Genomic DNA, 17,189 nt, shown 5'->3' with positions numbered 1-17,189 from the left:
GCCTGATTAATCATCCTAACAATGTTTTCACTGTGTCATTTTGCCCCAAAACATTGAATAGCTCTCCATTCTCTATAATATAAGGACTAAATTCCCCAGTCTAGCATTAAAGGGCCTCCGCAATAAGGCCTTACTTTTCTGCTTTTCCACTTTCACTTACTACTTCTCTTCTATTTAAATCTTCTGCTGAAAGCAGGATGGCAGTTTGTTATAAAAGAATGTCTGCTGGATATGGACACTTCAGTTCTAGACTGGGCTCTGCTACTTGATGATCACTTCACCTCTCATGGTTTCAGTGTCTTCATTTGTAAGATTAAGGCATTGTACTAAATGACTGATCTCTCTGCATCTCTACCATCTCCAACATTTCTATGACTTTATTCTCAGGACAGGGCTTATTCACTCATTCTTACCTTTGCCCTTGCCAAGGTCTCCTTCCATGTCTTCCTCCCTCCTTTTAGGCTTATTTATCTTTTAAGACCCATCTCCTCTAGGAGGTTTTCTCCTTTTACCTCCCTCTGCCCACTCAACCCAGTCTATAGGGCCTTCTCCCTTCTCTGAATTCCTATTGCATCTATTTTTCTATGTGTTGCCTATTGACACCAATCAAACATTACAATCCCATCAGTTTCTATTAAGCATCATTTATGTGTACAAGGCACCGTGCCAGGTTCTGGGAATACAGACAAAAAGAAAACCTCTTTTGTCCTTAAGGAACTTGCATTCCAATGGAAGAGGAGAGCATGGAATACAGAAATAGCTAAGTATATACAGGAAAGTGTGAGGAAGGAGGGAGGACTAAGAACTACAGGGATCTGGAAAGCTTTCCTGTAAGAGGTAGTACAGGAGCTCATCCCTTCATGAAGCTAGGGATTCTAAGAGGCAGAAGTACCTCCTGGTATTATTTACTTTACCTGGAGTCAGAAGGACCCAAATTCAAATCTGGCCTCTTACTATCTGTATGATCTTAAGCAAGTCATTTAATTTCTATCTGCCTCAGTTTCTTGAACTGTAAAATGGGGATATTAACTACTTATCTCATAGGGTTGTTTTGAGGAAAAAATGAGATATTTATAAAGAAATTATCACAGTGCTTGGCACATAGTAGGAGCTTAATAAATGCTGGTTTCTTTTCCTCCTCCCCCCCTTATGTGCTCAAGTTTTGACTATCTAGTTAGAAATAGTAGCTAACATTAAAATACTATTTTAAGTCTGCAAAGTATTTTGCATATGTTATTTCATTTGATCCTCATAGCAATCCTTAGACAGGTTTTTATTATTATTTCCATTTTACAGATGAGGAAATTGACTTGCCCAGGGTCAAACACTGCTAAGTGCCTAAGGCAGGATTCAAACTCAAGCTTCCCTGACTTCCCCAAGTCCAGTACTCAATCCAATAAACCACTTCCTAGAAGGTAGTTTTGATCTCTCCAGCAGATTAGTCCACTATCGAAACAAATTAGATGCTCTAGAAATATTTTTATATTTTCAATTGATTGAGGCTTTAGTGATGGTTGAAGCCCTCTCTGCTAGGTCATTCTTCATCACTACAATATTTCTGAGGTGCCCTAGTACACGAAAACAAATGCCTTCTTTTGCTTGCAAGCTGTACTATTGGCAATAGCTTAGTGTAGGCTGACAAAACTAAAAACGAATGCTCTATGTTCATCTTAACACTACCTTTAACCTCCAACAAACCTTTCTGAGGGACAGGGTGGTGAAAAGAACATTGGTCTTAGTGTCAGCAGCCTTGAGTTATCCTCTCAGGGAGATTATTCAACTTGACGGGCTACCTTCTCCAGAAGCAAAAAGTGGAACTTTTTTCTCTACTGCTGCCCACTTTTGCTGGATGGAACTAAATGACCTGTTTTGCATTCATTATCTGTGTGACCCTACCTCTTTGGACCTCAGTTTTTAGAGACATAAAACAAGGTGGCTGGAAGAGATGACTTTGACAAGTCTCTTTCAGCTTCATATCTAGGATACTATGATCTCCTAAAGCTTCTTCTGAATCTGAGCTTCAGTGATTCTGTGAAACCTCACCCACTAATTACTGAGCATGACACATTTACCTGTCCTGACATTTTGCCTGTATTACCACACAGGTTGGAATTATAACTTTCAGTCTTAGATACTTTTCCATTTATGTTCAATGCTTCCCTGGGTTCCTAAGTCTTTTCAAAATGGAACCAGAATCAGTTCAGCTCTTGGTGGACCAATGATATAGTATCTGAGTTATCCTTTGCCCCCCCTTTCAAATCTTAGATATCTGAATTTGGACCATTTCATTCCTAATTACTCCTCCCATCTTGTGGGCTGACAGAGGAAGAAAAAGAAGCTTAAAATTTAATGTTTCAAAAATATGAGCAACATTTGTAATAGTAATTAGTAAAATCTTATGTTTATATGACAGTGATCACAAAGGATTTTCATCAAATATATTCTCTCATTTGATTCCCATAGTACTTCTATGAAATAATTGTGTTGTTTTGTTTGGGGTTTTTGGGGGGAGAGATATGACATATGAGATAGATTTTATTATTATCTCTGATTCATTTTATAGATGAGAAACTGAGGCAAACAGGGTTAACTGACTTATCCAAGGTTACACAGCTAGTAAGTGTTGAATAAAATAATTAATGACAACTAAATTGGTAGGTGATAGATATGATAACAGAAAAATTTTAAGCACTTATGTCCTAAGTGTTAAGGATACAAATACAAAAGAAAAAGATGATCCTTATTCTAAAGGAGATTATGTTCCAAGAGGGGAAGACACAATATGAAGAGGAGATAGCAAGGCAGGAGGAAAGGGTGCCCACTCAAGGGGTAATGCTGGTGGGAAGGTCCAGCAATCCAGAGAGTGACTTGAGGTGGGGATGAAGCAAGCATGGGTGGAGTTTCTCAATATATGGTCATCCAGCCAATCTTGAGGGTAAGACCAGAACAGAAATGGGCAAGACTGGTGAGGAGGTATTGCTGATTAGGGAGTGAAATGAGCTGGGAATGGGTATTATTATTCAGATTTTTAAAGATGAGGAAAAGTGAGGTCTAGGCAAGTTAAATGATTTCCCCCATGCTCACAAAAGACAAAGTTAGGATGGAAATCCCTATCTCTAGATCTGGTGCTCCTTCTCCTATACCAAACTGTCTCTTGAAAAAGATGCTAAAATTTAGAGCTGGTGGGCATTTTAAAGGTCATCTAGTCTACCTTCTCATTTTACAGATGAAACTGAGATTCCAAGAGGTTAATTGGCTTGTCAAAGATCACATTAGCTAAATAGCAGAGCCAAGATTCAAAATGAAGTCCTCTGACTCAAAAGGTCTTCCCAGTGTACCATACTAACTTAAAAACGTGATGTTTAAAAAGTTCAAGAGACATAATTTCTGAATAATTAATCATTTTATTAATGCTAGCATATTACCAATAAAATGGGTCAGTGATATTCTCAAATGTCAAAGACAAATCATGGTGGTGGGCTCACAGTTGATATGGCCTTGAAAGAGTGGGTGTTCCTAAAGTTGGCAATCAACTCTGATTGGTTAACAATTAATGAGAAGAATGAATATTACAATGAGAGGTGGACCTATTCTAATGAGAAGCTAGGCCATTGTAACTGTGATGATGTCATTTATTTCTAAATTGCCCAGCAGTTGGGCAATCTAACCAAAGAATTAATCCCTACTTGTACCTGAGTATGAGCACAATGGGCTTCCCCTAGCCTTGAATTCCTAGTAAGGTTGGGTGTGCTCTGACCTGACTGAGGAAAAAATTAATATAATCTCATTATCAGCTATGTCCTTCAGAGACTGAACAACCTACAGGCTTCTGAAAAAAAAAATCCTGGTCCTATTAATGTGAGGGACAAATAATCATTTATCTCAACAGCAACAAAAATGTTTTAGTGGAGATCAAAATTATCGCTAGTGATAAGTTTGTGGAATATTCTATGTTTTCCATTGAATTTCAGAAATGTAAGAAACCTAAAGGTCTTGTATAGTTACCAGTCCACACATGAACAAGAATGCTCTCCTTAATGTTATCTAACAAGTCTCTTATCTCATCTGTCTCTTAGACAGCCTGTTCTACTTTTGGATAGTTCCAATGAGTAGATAGATTTTGCAAACATCAAACCCAAATCCCTTCCCCCCCTTTATAAAAAAAAAAAAAAAAATTTTTTTTTTTTGCAATTTCTGCCCGTTGCTTCAAGTTCCATTACTAATCAAAGTTCAGGCAACAGAAGTAAATACTTTTCCTTTCTCCTTCTGTAGAAGAGTTTACCTAGTCTAAATCCTCAAAATGTCTGTAGTCATTCCTTTAAAGTTTTTGCATCCACAATCCATTTCTCTTCTTTATAGATAAAACAAAAGTCATTTCCTGTTCGACAGTCTCTGTTGGAGCCTTGCATCCAAGACAGATATAATCTGCAAAGCAAGTTAGTACAGGTCCCAGACAAGCAGGGAAGAGCATTGCCTGATATCTTACTGGATAAAAGGATAATAACTATTTGAAGGGAAAATAGGTTAACACCATTTTAAGTTGCCATGACTGTCTATTAAAATAGTGATCTGGGGTATTTTTATGTACAGTTAGTATATCACACCTGACAACTATGTAATAGTTTTTAGAAAGAGCAGTTTTTCAGCTTAGTGTTTTTTAAAAACCCCAATAATGGTGTTAAATTAAGTAGAATTGGTTCCATCTTCTTACACAAAACAGTTCATACCTTTGCTTCTGTCCATGCCCTCCTCCATATCAAAAACATAATGAGGTGCTTTGTAAACCCTAAGGCACTATACAACTATATATTATTGTTATCATTATCATAATTATTATTATTCTCTGGTTGTCGTTTAAACTTTTTTTTTCGCGTAACAGAGCAGTAATTTCACTGGTGTGGGCAACTCATTAAGGAGACTGCATCCATCCATGTATATCAACAACTGAACTGCATAACTTAAGTTTTAGAAAATTGCTTCACTGAGAGCTTAAGAGACTTGCCCTTTATTATACAGTAACACAGGGGCGGGGAACCTTTGGCTTGGAGGCCATATGTCCTTGGAGGCTCTACGTCCCTCTAGGTCCTCAAGCAAGAAAGCCATACTTGAGGGCCTAGAGTGACATGTGTGGCTTCCAGGCTGCAGGTTTTCCACCCCTGAGCTAACAGTAGCAAGGTCTAAACTCAGTTGTTCCTTCATCTAAGATTAGCCCTCTATCCACTATTTCACTCCTGTCTCCTCACATTTTCTACTAATAACCAACAACTTATTAGGACCAAGGAATAATTCCTTAGGTCTTTCGCTTTGGCAAACATTAATACAACTGAGTAATCTCATAGGTAAAGAAGTGAATTACTGACCCAATAAAGATCAGTCATCAGAATTAGCTCGTTGTTTGCATTTACTAGTGGTGCAGAGTTCCAGAATGGAGTCAGAAAGGCTCATACTCTTGAGTTCAAAATACCGCCTCAGATGCTTAATAGCTGTTGACCCTGGACAAGTCACTTAACTGTTGGCCTCAGTTTCCTCATCTGTAAAATGAGCTGAAGAAGGAAACGGTGAAACCACTCCAGTATCTTAGCCAAGAAAACCCCAAAGTGGAGTCATAAAGAGTCGGACAAGATTGAACAAAATTTATATTTACAAAAGAATTCCTAATTATTTTAATTAGCGATACTTTCTGACATGTCGGCACTATAACCTACATTTCATAGTGAGGCATAGAAAAACGTGAGGTTATCTGCTTACTGTAACACAGTTTGGATCAAGGATTAGAAATTCCGTCTTATGGGAACGTTTGTATTTTACTTTCAAAAACCAAAGCGAGTCAGTCTACTTGTCTCTTGAGAAGAGGGGCACTTTGACTAGTAACTTGACAGCAGCTCTGAAGCCCACCAAGGAAACAGAAGTTGGACAGAATAGTGTTCGCGGACCTATTTTCAGGGGCTTGCAATCTAACTCAGCGCAGCCTGGGGAGAAGTCTGCTCTTCCCCTACACGAGGTCATCTCCCCGCCACGCCGGGGCACCAGAAGAAGTCTTTAGCAGAGTCCGGGAGAAGTGGAGAGACACAAGATGAATAAAAGAAGAGAGCATCTGGAGTTCCCATTCCCTGACCTTTGCGCTTAAGAACCCCCTCCAGCACCCATCTACCCCTGCGTGGCCCCGCCGGTCCTAGGCTCCAGGGTCCCACCCCCTGATTCACTCCTTCCCCGCACCTCCCTTGCGACGGGCTGAGTTTTGCTTTTTAAAGGTCTTTAAGCCCCTGGGTGGGCAGGGCGGTCCCGGGGAGCGGAGCCCCGCCTCCTCTCTCCTCCCTGTTTCCCTTCCCTGCCTCCCCCGGCTTCTTTCGGGCACACACAGACTTACTCACGCACACGCACTCACACACACGCACACGCACTCACACACACACACACACACACACACACACACAACATACGCACACTCTCCCACTCACGCCGGGGTCTGTCCCGGGGCAGCACCCGGTGCGCGGGGCATGCGATCAGTGCACGCGGTGCGGGCCGGGGCGCAGAGGCAGGATGCAGGGCCAGCCGAGGGAGCATCTCTACAAGCTGCTGGTGATCGGTGACCTGGGCGTGGGCAAGACCAGCATCATCAAGCGCTATGTGCACCAGAACTTTTCCTCCCACTACCGGGCCACCATCGGCGTGGACTTCGCCTTGAAAGTGCTCCAGTGGGACCCGGAGACCGTAGTGCGCCTGCAGCTCTGGGACATCGCGGGTGAGTGCGGCCCGGAGGTGCCCGCGCCACCCCGTGGGCCGGGGTTAGCGCCCAGGCTCCCTCTGGACCAAGCACGGGCTTGTGGCCCTGCTTCTGAGGCTAATCCCCGGGCACTGGCGTCTGGCGCCTGGGAAACTTGGCCGAGTTGGCGCAAAACTTTGTGGAGGAGAAGAGTTAGCTCCTAGCCCACACTTGGGCAAAGAAAAACAGATAATTTCGTTTCTTAGGTTTACTCCAGAGATTTCTTTACCACTCTTTGGGGCCCTAGAGCTCTCTGCCTTTCAAATTAAACCTTCAGTTTTATGTTTCAAATAACAAAAATCTGTCCCCCCCCACCCCCAGTTGGGAGAGAAAAAAACAAAAACCTTGCAACAAACATGCATAGCCAAGCAAAACGAATTCCAGCATTAGCTGTGTATATTATAGACGCATACATCAATTTGTGTCTATATGCACAAATATATGTAGATTCACATATATGCAAGCATATATTCATGTGTGTACCATCATATATATGTACACATACATATGCATGCATCCTTCTCTCCCTTTCTCTCTCTCTCTGTCTGTCTCTCTCTGTCAGGTATAGAAATTCTGGACATCAGAAACCTTTCTCCTGTCTCTCCAATACCACTGGGAGAGACACAGGCCTGAATTGCAATCCTCTTCCCAGCCTTCCCTCCCTGCCCTCTCTCCACCCTGGTTTGCTCATATTTTCCCCTTTGACTTGCTTCCCAAGGCCCTTCTGCCCTGTGACAGTGAATGACTGAGGGTGAGCAAGTGGGAGAGAGAGGGAAGTGCCCCACTGTGTTTGAAGTGCCTAGCTGTCCCCGAGTCAGGGAGAGCCAGCCTTGATCTGAATTTTGCTCCTGGAATTATGTTGAAACTGTGTTGGACTAAGCAGTTCTTGCTTAGCCCCTTTTCATCACGTGCTCTAGGTAGGGTTGTCACCCCTTGCATCTTCAGACCAGCCGTGCCAGCAAGGCTGGCAAGTTCATGTGTACTCAGCCATTAAAGATTTCAGATACCAGTCAAGTCAGGGAGATAGGGGTTGCTAGAAGTTTTTTTTTCTTTTTTTACTTTAAAATCTTGGCAGGACTTGACTGAAAATACTTTTGAGGCAAATTCTGAAGGCATGCCCCGACCTGCTGTCTCAGTCAGTCATGGATTTATTGACTCAGCCCAGAACTTCATATGCAGAGATCAGGAAAATGAGATTTTTGGCTTCTTTTGAAATCACAAGTGGGTTTTATTCACTTAGGTCAGGCACTGAGGCCTAAGGGGCACAGCGAGGGTTTTCACAGATTGCAGAATCTCAAATGGGAGAGACCCCAGAGAGCATCTAACCCAAACATGTCTGAACATGAAAGAATCCCTATGCAGTGTAGAATCACAGAATTAAGGCATCCCCCTCCCCCCAATCCATTGTTGTAAATTACTTTGGCTACCAAAGTCCAACTTAAACCTGGACTACAACATAGGAACAAGTTGGTCATTCAGCCTTTGCTAGAAGACCTCCAGTGAGGAGGAATGTATCACCTCCCAAGGCAGTCCATTCCACTTTGGAGACTTGGGTCTCTCTCTGTTTTAGGGAGTTTCCACTTAGATCACACTTTAATCCGATTCTATAAATTCCACCTAAATTGGAGAGTCAAGTTCTGATACTTCAGTACCTAAAACTCTTGGAAATCATTCCAAGTGCTTAGCAACTGACCATAAATGTCTTAAATGGTTTGGTCTGGTCTTAACCAATAGGCTGATGTGAGTGTCTCCAGCAGCATAGACCTAGACCAAACCAGTCATCCCTCACTGAAAAGTCAGTGTTTAGCTGATATATTTGTATTGAAAACATTTTTCAGTTAATCAGCAAACGTTTATTAAGGGCTTCTATGTCCCAGGAATGGTGCTAGGTACTGAGGATAGTAATAGTAATAATGATGATAATAATAGCTAACAATTCTGTATGTGTATGCACACACAATACATGTGCACACACATGCATATGTGTATATGTGTGTGTACACATACACAATGCATGTTTATATATGTTATATGTGTATACATACACACATGTATATAGACATATATGCACATATGTATATATCTGTGTGTGTGTATATAATGCCAGGCACTGTGCTAAGCACTTTGTAATTATTATCTCATTTGATTCTCACTATAACCCTGGGAGGTAGGTGCTATTTTTATCCTCATTTTACGAATGAGGAAACTGAGGCAAAGTGTTGAAGGCCGAATTTGAATTCATGTTTTCTTGACTCCAGGCCTGATACTCTATCCACTATACTACCTATACAAAGAATCAAATAATTTATATTTTCAGGGATCCTAAATTCCAATAGGGCAAATACATGTATATAAAAATATACTGAATAAACAGAAAGGGGACAGATAGGTAGTTAAGGAGGGAGAACACTGGCATTTGGACGATCAGGAAAAGCTTTGTGTGGAAGGGCATGCTTGGTGTGAGTCTTGAAGGAAGAGAGCTTCTGTGAAGCAGAAGTGAAAAGGGAATGCATTCTCAGGATGGGGGGAATGGGCAATCCAAAGGCATGGAGGTGGGGGATGGGAGGCATGGAGAGAAGGCATGTTTGGTTGTATTACACAGTTTAGAAGGGAGAGTGATAGACAGTGAACCTGGAAATCTAGGTTCGGGGCCCAGGTTGTTATAGGAGTTTTTATATTTTACCCTGGAGGCAATAGGGGGCCACTGGAGTTTATTGAGTAGGAGAATCACATGGCCAGATCTAAGCTTAAGGAAAATCACTTTGGCAGCAGTGTGAAGGATGAACAGGACAAGGGAGAGACATGAGGCAAGAAGACCAGTTAGTTGTGCAATAATCCAGGTCAGAATTGTCAAACAAAATATCTGAGGCTTCATGAGGCCCATGACACTCCCTAGTGTAGTAGAACCAGATTAAAATGTAGTTGGAAAATATTTAACAAAATAAATAAAAATATAATAAAACCAGGTAATGTCGCATTTTAAAACCAAGTCAGTATGCAGCAAGAAGGGATCCCCATCTATGATCAATGACCCTGTTCCTAGTTGGGTCTAACACCATTGATCTTGAGGCAGTGAGGGTGGTAGCTATGTAGGTAGGGAAAAGGGATTGAATGTAAGCGATGTTATAGAGATATAAAAGACTTGCAACTAATATATGTGGGGTGAGGGAGAGTCCGCAGGCCATGGTAACACCGAGATTATAAGACTGGAAGAATGATGGTACTTTAAAAGAAGTAGAGGAGTTTGGAAGAGGGCTTGGTTTTAGGGGAAAGACTGAGTTCTGTATTGTATATGTCAGGCCAAACATGTCTCCAGGACATCCAGTGTGAAATGTTCAGTTGGTAGACATGTGATAGTGAAGCACAAGGAGAGACTAAGGCTAGCTATATAGATCTGGGAGTCAATTGAGTAGCTTTTTGGTGGCTTAAGGTGAAAACAATTCTATTAAAGTGTTTTGTAAGAACACTTTTTGTCCTGCAGACAGAAATCATTGCCACTGGAACATAATGAAATAAGTCTCTTTTAAGACAACTCTGAGATTGCTGACACACATAATCCCAGTTATAGTGAGCAAGAATTTAAAGGATGAACCGAACATTTATAACATATGTGCTAATGCACATAGAAAGACATCATCAAAGCCGGCTTTTTTGTCCTTTGACAGTGTTAGTAGCTTACAATTTATTTCTGTTTATTTGTTTTTATTTGGCTTTTGGTCTGGAGCTGTGATTTCATTTGTGTGGGGAGTCCCCGGCCTGGAAACACTTTCCATCAGTGAAAGCCGATATATGTAACTTACAGTCTTAGAGAATTAGTTGCCTGGGACACTGACATGGGTCAGTTGACCCACCCAGGGTTACCACAGCCAGTTTGTGTGTGGCGGTTCTCAGATCTTCCTATTCAAATGCCCAACCTCTAGCCAGTACCATCACTTAGGCTGTAATGCTCACACATGTCTCTTTTTAAAAAGTTTCCTTCACAATGATGCCCAGAGGTAGGTAGTGCAAGTCTTATTATATCTCCATTTTATATAGGGGAATGGGAGTTCATCTAGGTAAGTTACTAGACTAAGGTCATAGGGCTGAAGGGTAGAGATTAGAGCCCAGACTTGCATCAGATCCTTTGACACTCAAAACCAGCACTCTGTCTCCCTTTTGGAAAATGTTGCACATACACGCTCACCCTCATATGAGCTTTTTTTTTCCCTAGAGGATGTTAAAAAATGTAGATTACAGAGTCAGAGAATTTCCTGATTGGAAGAGTCTTCAGCAGCCTTCTAGTCCAGTGCATACACGAAAAAGTATTATCTTTACAATATACCTGCCAAGTGATGTGAATGGTAGTGTGGCTCAGTGAGTAGTGCTGGAGTGGCATCCTGCCTCTAACATTTATTAACTGGATGACCAGAGGCAAATTAGTTCACTTCTCTGAGCCTCAGTTTCATCATCTGTAAAATGTAATAACTGTAATACTTAGCTGGCTGGCTTGTGATTATCCAGATAGTTTGTCAGACCCCTTTAAAAGTATCGTGTCAGTTTTTAAACGGCCATCCTGCCTTTGCTTGAAGATTTCCAATAAGGAGGAACTCACTATCTCTTGAAGCTAATGTGAATTAGCAGGTCTTTTTGACATCAAGCCTAAATTTGCCCTTTTGTGATGCCTACCCATTGCCCATAATTCTAGCACAGAACTGGTCTGTTCCTTCTGGCAGCAGTTCTGTGGAAAGACACTGGCTTTGGAAGCAGAACTGGGGAGAGGAGGGCATGGTCAATTCCAAACGGCTACTGATGTGACCTTGGGCAAGTCACTGGATTTTCCTTATCTGCAAAATGACTAATGTACTAAGGACTTGAAAATTAGACTAATGACCTCTCAGGTTCTTTCCAGATGGAGAGATTTTCTTGTGATTTTATGACAGCCCTTCAAATATCAAAACAACTATAAAAATAATAATATATTTACATAATAATAATATTAGCTATCATTTATATAGCAGGCTTCCAGTAAATGATTTCATGTGATCCTCACAACAACCCTGGGAAGGAAATAAGCATTTATATGATGCCTACTAAGCACCAGGTATTATGCTAAAAGCCTTTCATTTTTTTATGCAGCTATTATCTCATTTGATCCCCACAATAACCCTAGGAGGTAGATGCTGTTATCATCCCCATTTTACAGTTGAGGAAACTGAGAACAAACAGAGCTTAAGGGACTTGGGCAGGTTCACACACAGCTTCTAAGTGTCTGAGGTCCTGTTTGACCTCAGGTCTTCCTGACTCCAGACCCAGAGCTCTATGCACTGCCCCACTTAGCTGCCCACTCATCTTTACTCTTTACTTTATCCCAGTTCCTTCAGCCGATCCTCATTTGTCTCGAGCTTGAGGGCACAATAAGGAAGAACAGTTTCTTTCAGTCACTTTCTGTTTTCCAGTACAGAGAGTCATTTAGGCCTTTTGACCTCTCCATCCTGGCATCTGGATTTGGGGAACATCTTTGCCCAGTAGCAGAACAGATATGGAATGTAGAAGCAGAGAAAATTATACAAGATGTCTTGTGGAAGTGAGATTAGATTTTTTCCTCTCCAGAAGACAGGTAGAAATTACAGGGGGCAATTTTGTCCTCAGATTTGAACTCAGGTCCCAGATTCTCTAAGCAAGTAGAAATTGCAGAGGCATACTTAGGCTTCACATAAGGAAGAATAAAATTCTCTAAGTTAGTGTCATCCAGAATAACAAAAACTCATATTTATATAATTTGTTGTTAAATCATTTTTCAGTATGTCTGACTCTTTGTGACCTGATTTGGGGTTTTCTTGACAGAAATACTGGAGTGACTTGCCAGTTCCTTCTCCAGTTCATTTTACAGATGATAAAACTGAGGTAAACAGGGTTAAGTGACTTGCCCAGTTAGGGTGTAAATGTCTGAGGCTGGATTTGAACTCAGGTCTTACTGACTGTAGGCCTGGTACTCTATTCACTGTGCCACCTAGCCATTTTCCTTATAACATGTGATCTTGATAATATGTGATCTTGATATATAATAATGTGATCTTGATAATATGAATATTATTATTCCCAGGTTGTAGATGGGGAAGCCAAGAGTCTGAGTGGCTAAGTAATTTACGCATGTCACACAACAAGACCATGTTTACTATGTGCTAGGCAGCTGTGCTAAGGGCAGGAGATTCTGAAAAAAAAATTTAGGAGATTCTAAAAGCATTCTAGGTAGTCCCTACACTCAATAAACTTGCATTCCCAATACTTAGAGAGAACATGTGGCCCACAGGAATCCTTACATATGGTTTAGTGGCCCCTCTTTCTATATTTTGGTGTGACATTACTGGTCTCAGTGACCCGTAAGTGCCCTTTCAGCTTTGAGATTCTGCAGTTCTATGTGGCCTCTAATGTCATTACAAGTTTTGATTCCTCATCATTTAATTCAATTTAATAAACATTTATTGAGCGCCTACTATGTACTGAGCTCTGGAGATACAAAAAGAAGGAAGAGACAGTCCCTGCCTTCAAGGATCTCATAATCCAATGGAGGAGACAACATGCAAACAAATATATATATATATATATATATATATATATGTATGTATGTATAAGACAAGGTGTATATAAGATAAGTAAGAAATAATTAATGGAGAGAAAACATTGCCATTAAGAGGGATTGGGGAAGGCTTCCTGTAGCAGGTGGGATTTTAGCTGGGACTTGGCAGAAGCCAGAGAAGCCAGTAGTTGGAGTGGAGGAGGGAGAGCATTCCAGGCATGGGGGAGAGCCATGTCTTACCATCTGATGATGTAGGGCCACTTGTAGCTCTGACATTCTGTAGTTAGAGGCAGCTGGGGGGTACAGTGGAGGACCTGGCACTGGGAAAACCTGAATTTCCATCTTCCCTCAGGTCCCTGCCATCTGTGTTACCCATGGCAGGTCTTTCTTAGCCCTAATTCCTCATCTGTAAAGCTGGGATAACAATAACACTGACCTCACTATGTTGTTGTGATTATCCAATGAGTTTTAACATATATAAAGTGCTTTGCAAACTTTAAATCAATATATAGCTGTTAGCTCTTATTATAATTCTATGAAGTTAATATTAACTGCTACCAAAATGTTTGGTAAATGAAGGGGACGGAACTATTGGCTATCACTTGCTTTGGAAATTTTTGGTAGATTCCAGATCCTGGAGATCACAGCAGAAAAATTCTTAGGTTGAGCTACCCCATGTCACTCACTCCCCACCAATACGTCCTTTCCCCCAGTCAATATCAATGAGCATTTATTGAATGGGTGGTTTTTGTTTGTTTGGGGGAGGGAGCAGGACCAATTTAAAAATAGAATTTTGGTATTGTGTTAAGACAGTGTGCTGGTCCTTGGGGTCAGGTTGCAGAAATGAAGGGGGTCTGATTAGACAAAGCCAAAGGACACTCCAGTGGACCTTTCTTCTCTTCGGAAAAAGGCCACATGCTAAGCTTTTTAGGTAGGAATTTTCATAGACACAACAGACATGAACCTGGAGAATATGTGCATCCATTTAAGTGCTGAAGATGCTGTGTGCCAAACACTGTATAAATTACTGGCTATTGGGTGAGTCACTTCACTGACTCTCCCCTCCCTCTTCCTCATCTCTTCCTGTTCAGACTCTTACCCAGCCTTTGGTGCTTCCTCCTCCAAAAAGCCTTCTCTGACCTCCCCCAATGGAATGGATCCTCTGAACTTCTCTAACACCATGCTTGTACACAATTCTTTTACAACACTAAGCATACAGGAGTATCTGCGTATATACCCCAGTGTATATATGTGTATGCTTATTTGCATGTTCGTGTATGGGTCAGTGGAAAGAATGCCAGATTTGATGAGGACCTTGGGTTCTTATCAAGTGTGTGACTTGTACAAGCCAATTATCTTTTCTGGGCCTCAGTTTCTTTATCTGTAAAGTGAAGGGGTGGGATGAAATGGCCTCTGTGGGCCTTTCTAGTCTTAAGTCTATGATCCTAACATCCTCTGTTGACTCTTAGGACAACCCTGTAAGGAGAGTGTTGCTAATTCCTTTCTCTAGGGACTCAGAGAGGGTCAAGGTTTTGCCCATGGTTACACAGCTCATAAGGTGGCATTTTAACCTGGGTTCTCTGATCCCAGAACCAGCCAGTAATACTTCTGCTGCACCCACACTGCCTTCCCCTGTTTTGGGGCACTTCTTTCATAGGTTACTTACAATCTGTTATGTACAGAATTCCTCTGAAGGATACAGGGTGAAATATAGCTTCTTTTAAGGTTGAAAGAAATAATGCATGGAATGAATTATATAAAAGCAATAAAACAATCGAGTTGGGCAGCAGAGCTGGACTTGATCATCTTTGAATTTTCCCTGGGCTTTCCTTATAGTTCTGACCTGTCCCAGATTTTGTACCATGGAGAAATGGGACCTTGTGCTAGGGTAGGGGAGCAGGTAACGTTCCCTATGAAAGGAAATTAGGATGTTTGGGAGACATTTTTGTGGAGGTTCAGGTTGTCCGTGCCTTCTCATAACACATCTGAGGTTCTCAGCATCTAAAGTACTGGGCTAGGGGAACCCCAAGCTTGACCTCATATGGATCATTATCTTCTTATGTTGCAAGACCTATTACCTCCTTGTAATTCCCTTAAGCCTCCAAAGGGGTTAAAGCTTGAAGATCCAGACAAACCATGGCAGTTAAAGCCCTGTAACAGCAGATTAGATTTGGACAGCAGACACTTGGATTCATGTAAAAAAATCATAGTAGCTAGCATTTATATAACACTTACAGGTTTGCAAAATGCTTTGCAAATTTTATCTCATTAGATCTTCACAGTAGTCCCGAGATATAGGTTCTATAACTATTCTCATTGTAGAGGTGAGGGACCAGGGTCATAGGAAAAAGTGTCTGATGTAGGTTTTGAGCTCATCTTCCTGACTCCTTGTGAAGCACTGTACCTACCGGGCCATCTACCTGCCTCAATGTCTCTGTTGGATGGGCCTGGGAAAATCACTCAACTATTCTGAGCCTTAGTACCCTCATTTCTATAATGAGACGATAATATTTACGCTACATTCCTTGCAGGACTAGTGTCAGAAAAGAACTGTGAGATCTTTAAACAATATAAATAGATGTGAAGATTTATATTAGAGAAATGAATAAGTGTTGTCCTCAGATTCAGAAGGCTTGGGCTCCAGTATCAGGCCTGCTTCTCTTAAGTCTCAAGTTTATTTATTTTGAACCAAATGAAATGGGCTAAACTTAGACAATTTCTAAGATCCTGTCAGTTAACTGACCATTTATCAAGTCCTTATAATTTATTTGTTTCTTATTATATACCCACCATTGTGCTGAGTGCTAGGGGTACAGACAGAAAATGAAACAGTCTCTCTATAAGATAGAGAGGAAGTATTTTCTTCTTCCAGAATTCTCAGGGTATGTTGAAGAAATGAAAATAGAACACCCAGATGGTGGAATATAGTTATCTAGGGAATGTATATGAGATTCTAGGGAATATGGATATCTATAATATATTCCTGTATATTATATAAAGACTATATTACCTTAGATTTCAGGATGAATTCTGCAGACTGTCTAGTTATTGGTACAACCTCATTACCCTTCTCTACTGATTTGCTTACTTCAGTTTTTGTTTTAATCCTACATGACTGGTGCGGTTCCAGGACTCGATAACAGAACTTGAGTTTGCATCAGAGAGAATTAGTTAAGGATAGGGGATGAAAATAGACCACTTACAGTCCTTCAAGTACCTCCTTGGGAAGGGACAGAATCTGTTTTCATAGATGAGCAATACTAATAGAAATTCAGAGTGTGCCATGGTCTTCAAGTTTTACAAAACCACCCTACTTAATCTTCACGATCAGAATGGTAAAATAATAATACTTTGTTGCTTCAAGAAAGGAAATCAGCATTTATTAAGCACCTACTGTGTCCCAGGCTTTTAGGACTTGTAAATATTATCTCATTTGATTCTCATAACAACTTTGGGTTTTAGCTGAGACTAGAAAAAAGCCCGGGAAGCCAGAAGGTAGTCGTGAGGAGGGAGAGCATTCTAAGTATGGGAGATAGCTAGTATGGGAAGTATGGCCATAGCCATACTGCTAGTAAGAATTAAGGTGAAATTCAAAGCCAGGTCTCTCCTTACTCCTGGTCTAGTGTGCATTCATCCATTCAGTGTTAATAAACATTTATTAAGTGCCAACTGTGTTCCAGGTACTATGCTAAATAATCACTGCTCTCAAGGAAACTTGCAATCCAACAGGGGCAGACAACAAGCATATATATACAAACAAGCAATACATCTATGTCTGTATCTACATCTATAGGTCTATCTATCTATCTCTCTATCTATCTACCTATCTATCTATCTATCTATCTATCTATCTATCTATCTATCTATCTA

General features: G+C 41.0%; 1 protein-coding gene across 1 annotated transcript in view; it reads left to right on the top strand.

Annotated features, from left to right (window-relative positions):
- The first annotated feature begins 6,325 nt into the window (after positions 1–6,325).
- RAB38 (RAB38, member RAS oncogene family) overlaps positions 6,326–17,189 on the top strand; it is a 53,554-nt gene continuing 42,690 nt past the window's right edge. The window contains exon 1 of the mRNA XM_069071042.1: positions 6,326–6,742. Within this exon, the coding sequence (XP_068927143.1) occupies positions 6,541–6,742 (202 nt within the window). The 5' untranslated portion in view covers positions 6,326–6,540. The remainder of the gene's footprint in view (positions 6,743–17,189) is intronic.

Source organism: Petaurus breviceps, unplaced genomic scaffold, assembly GCF_028583685.1.
Source record: "Petaurus breviceps papuanus isolate PSGF00001 unplaced genomic scaffold, PetGlider_PUasm1.0 90823, whole genome shotgun sequence".
Lineage (NCBI taxonomy): Eukaryota > Metazoa > Chordata > Mammalia > Diprotodontia > Petauridae > Petaurus > Petaurus breviceps.
This window is presented reverse-complemented; position numbering and strand designations above follow the sequence as displayed.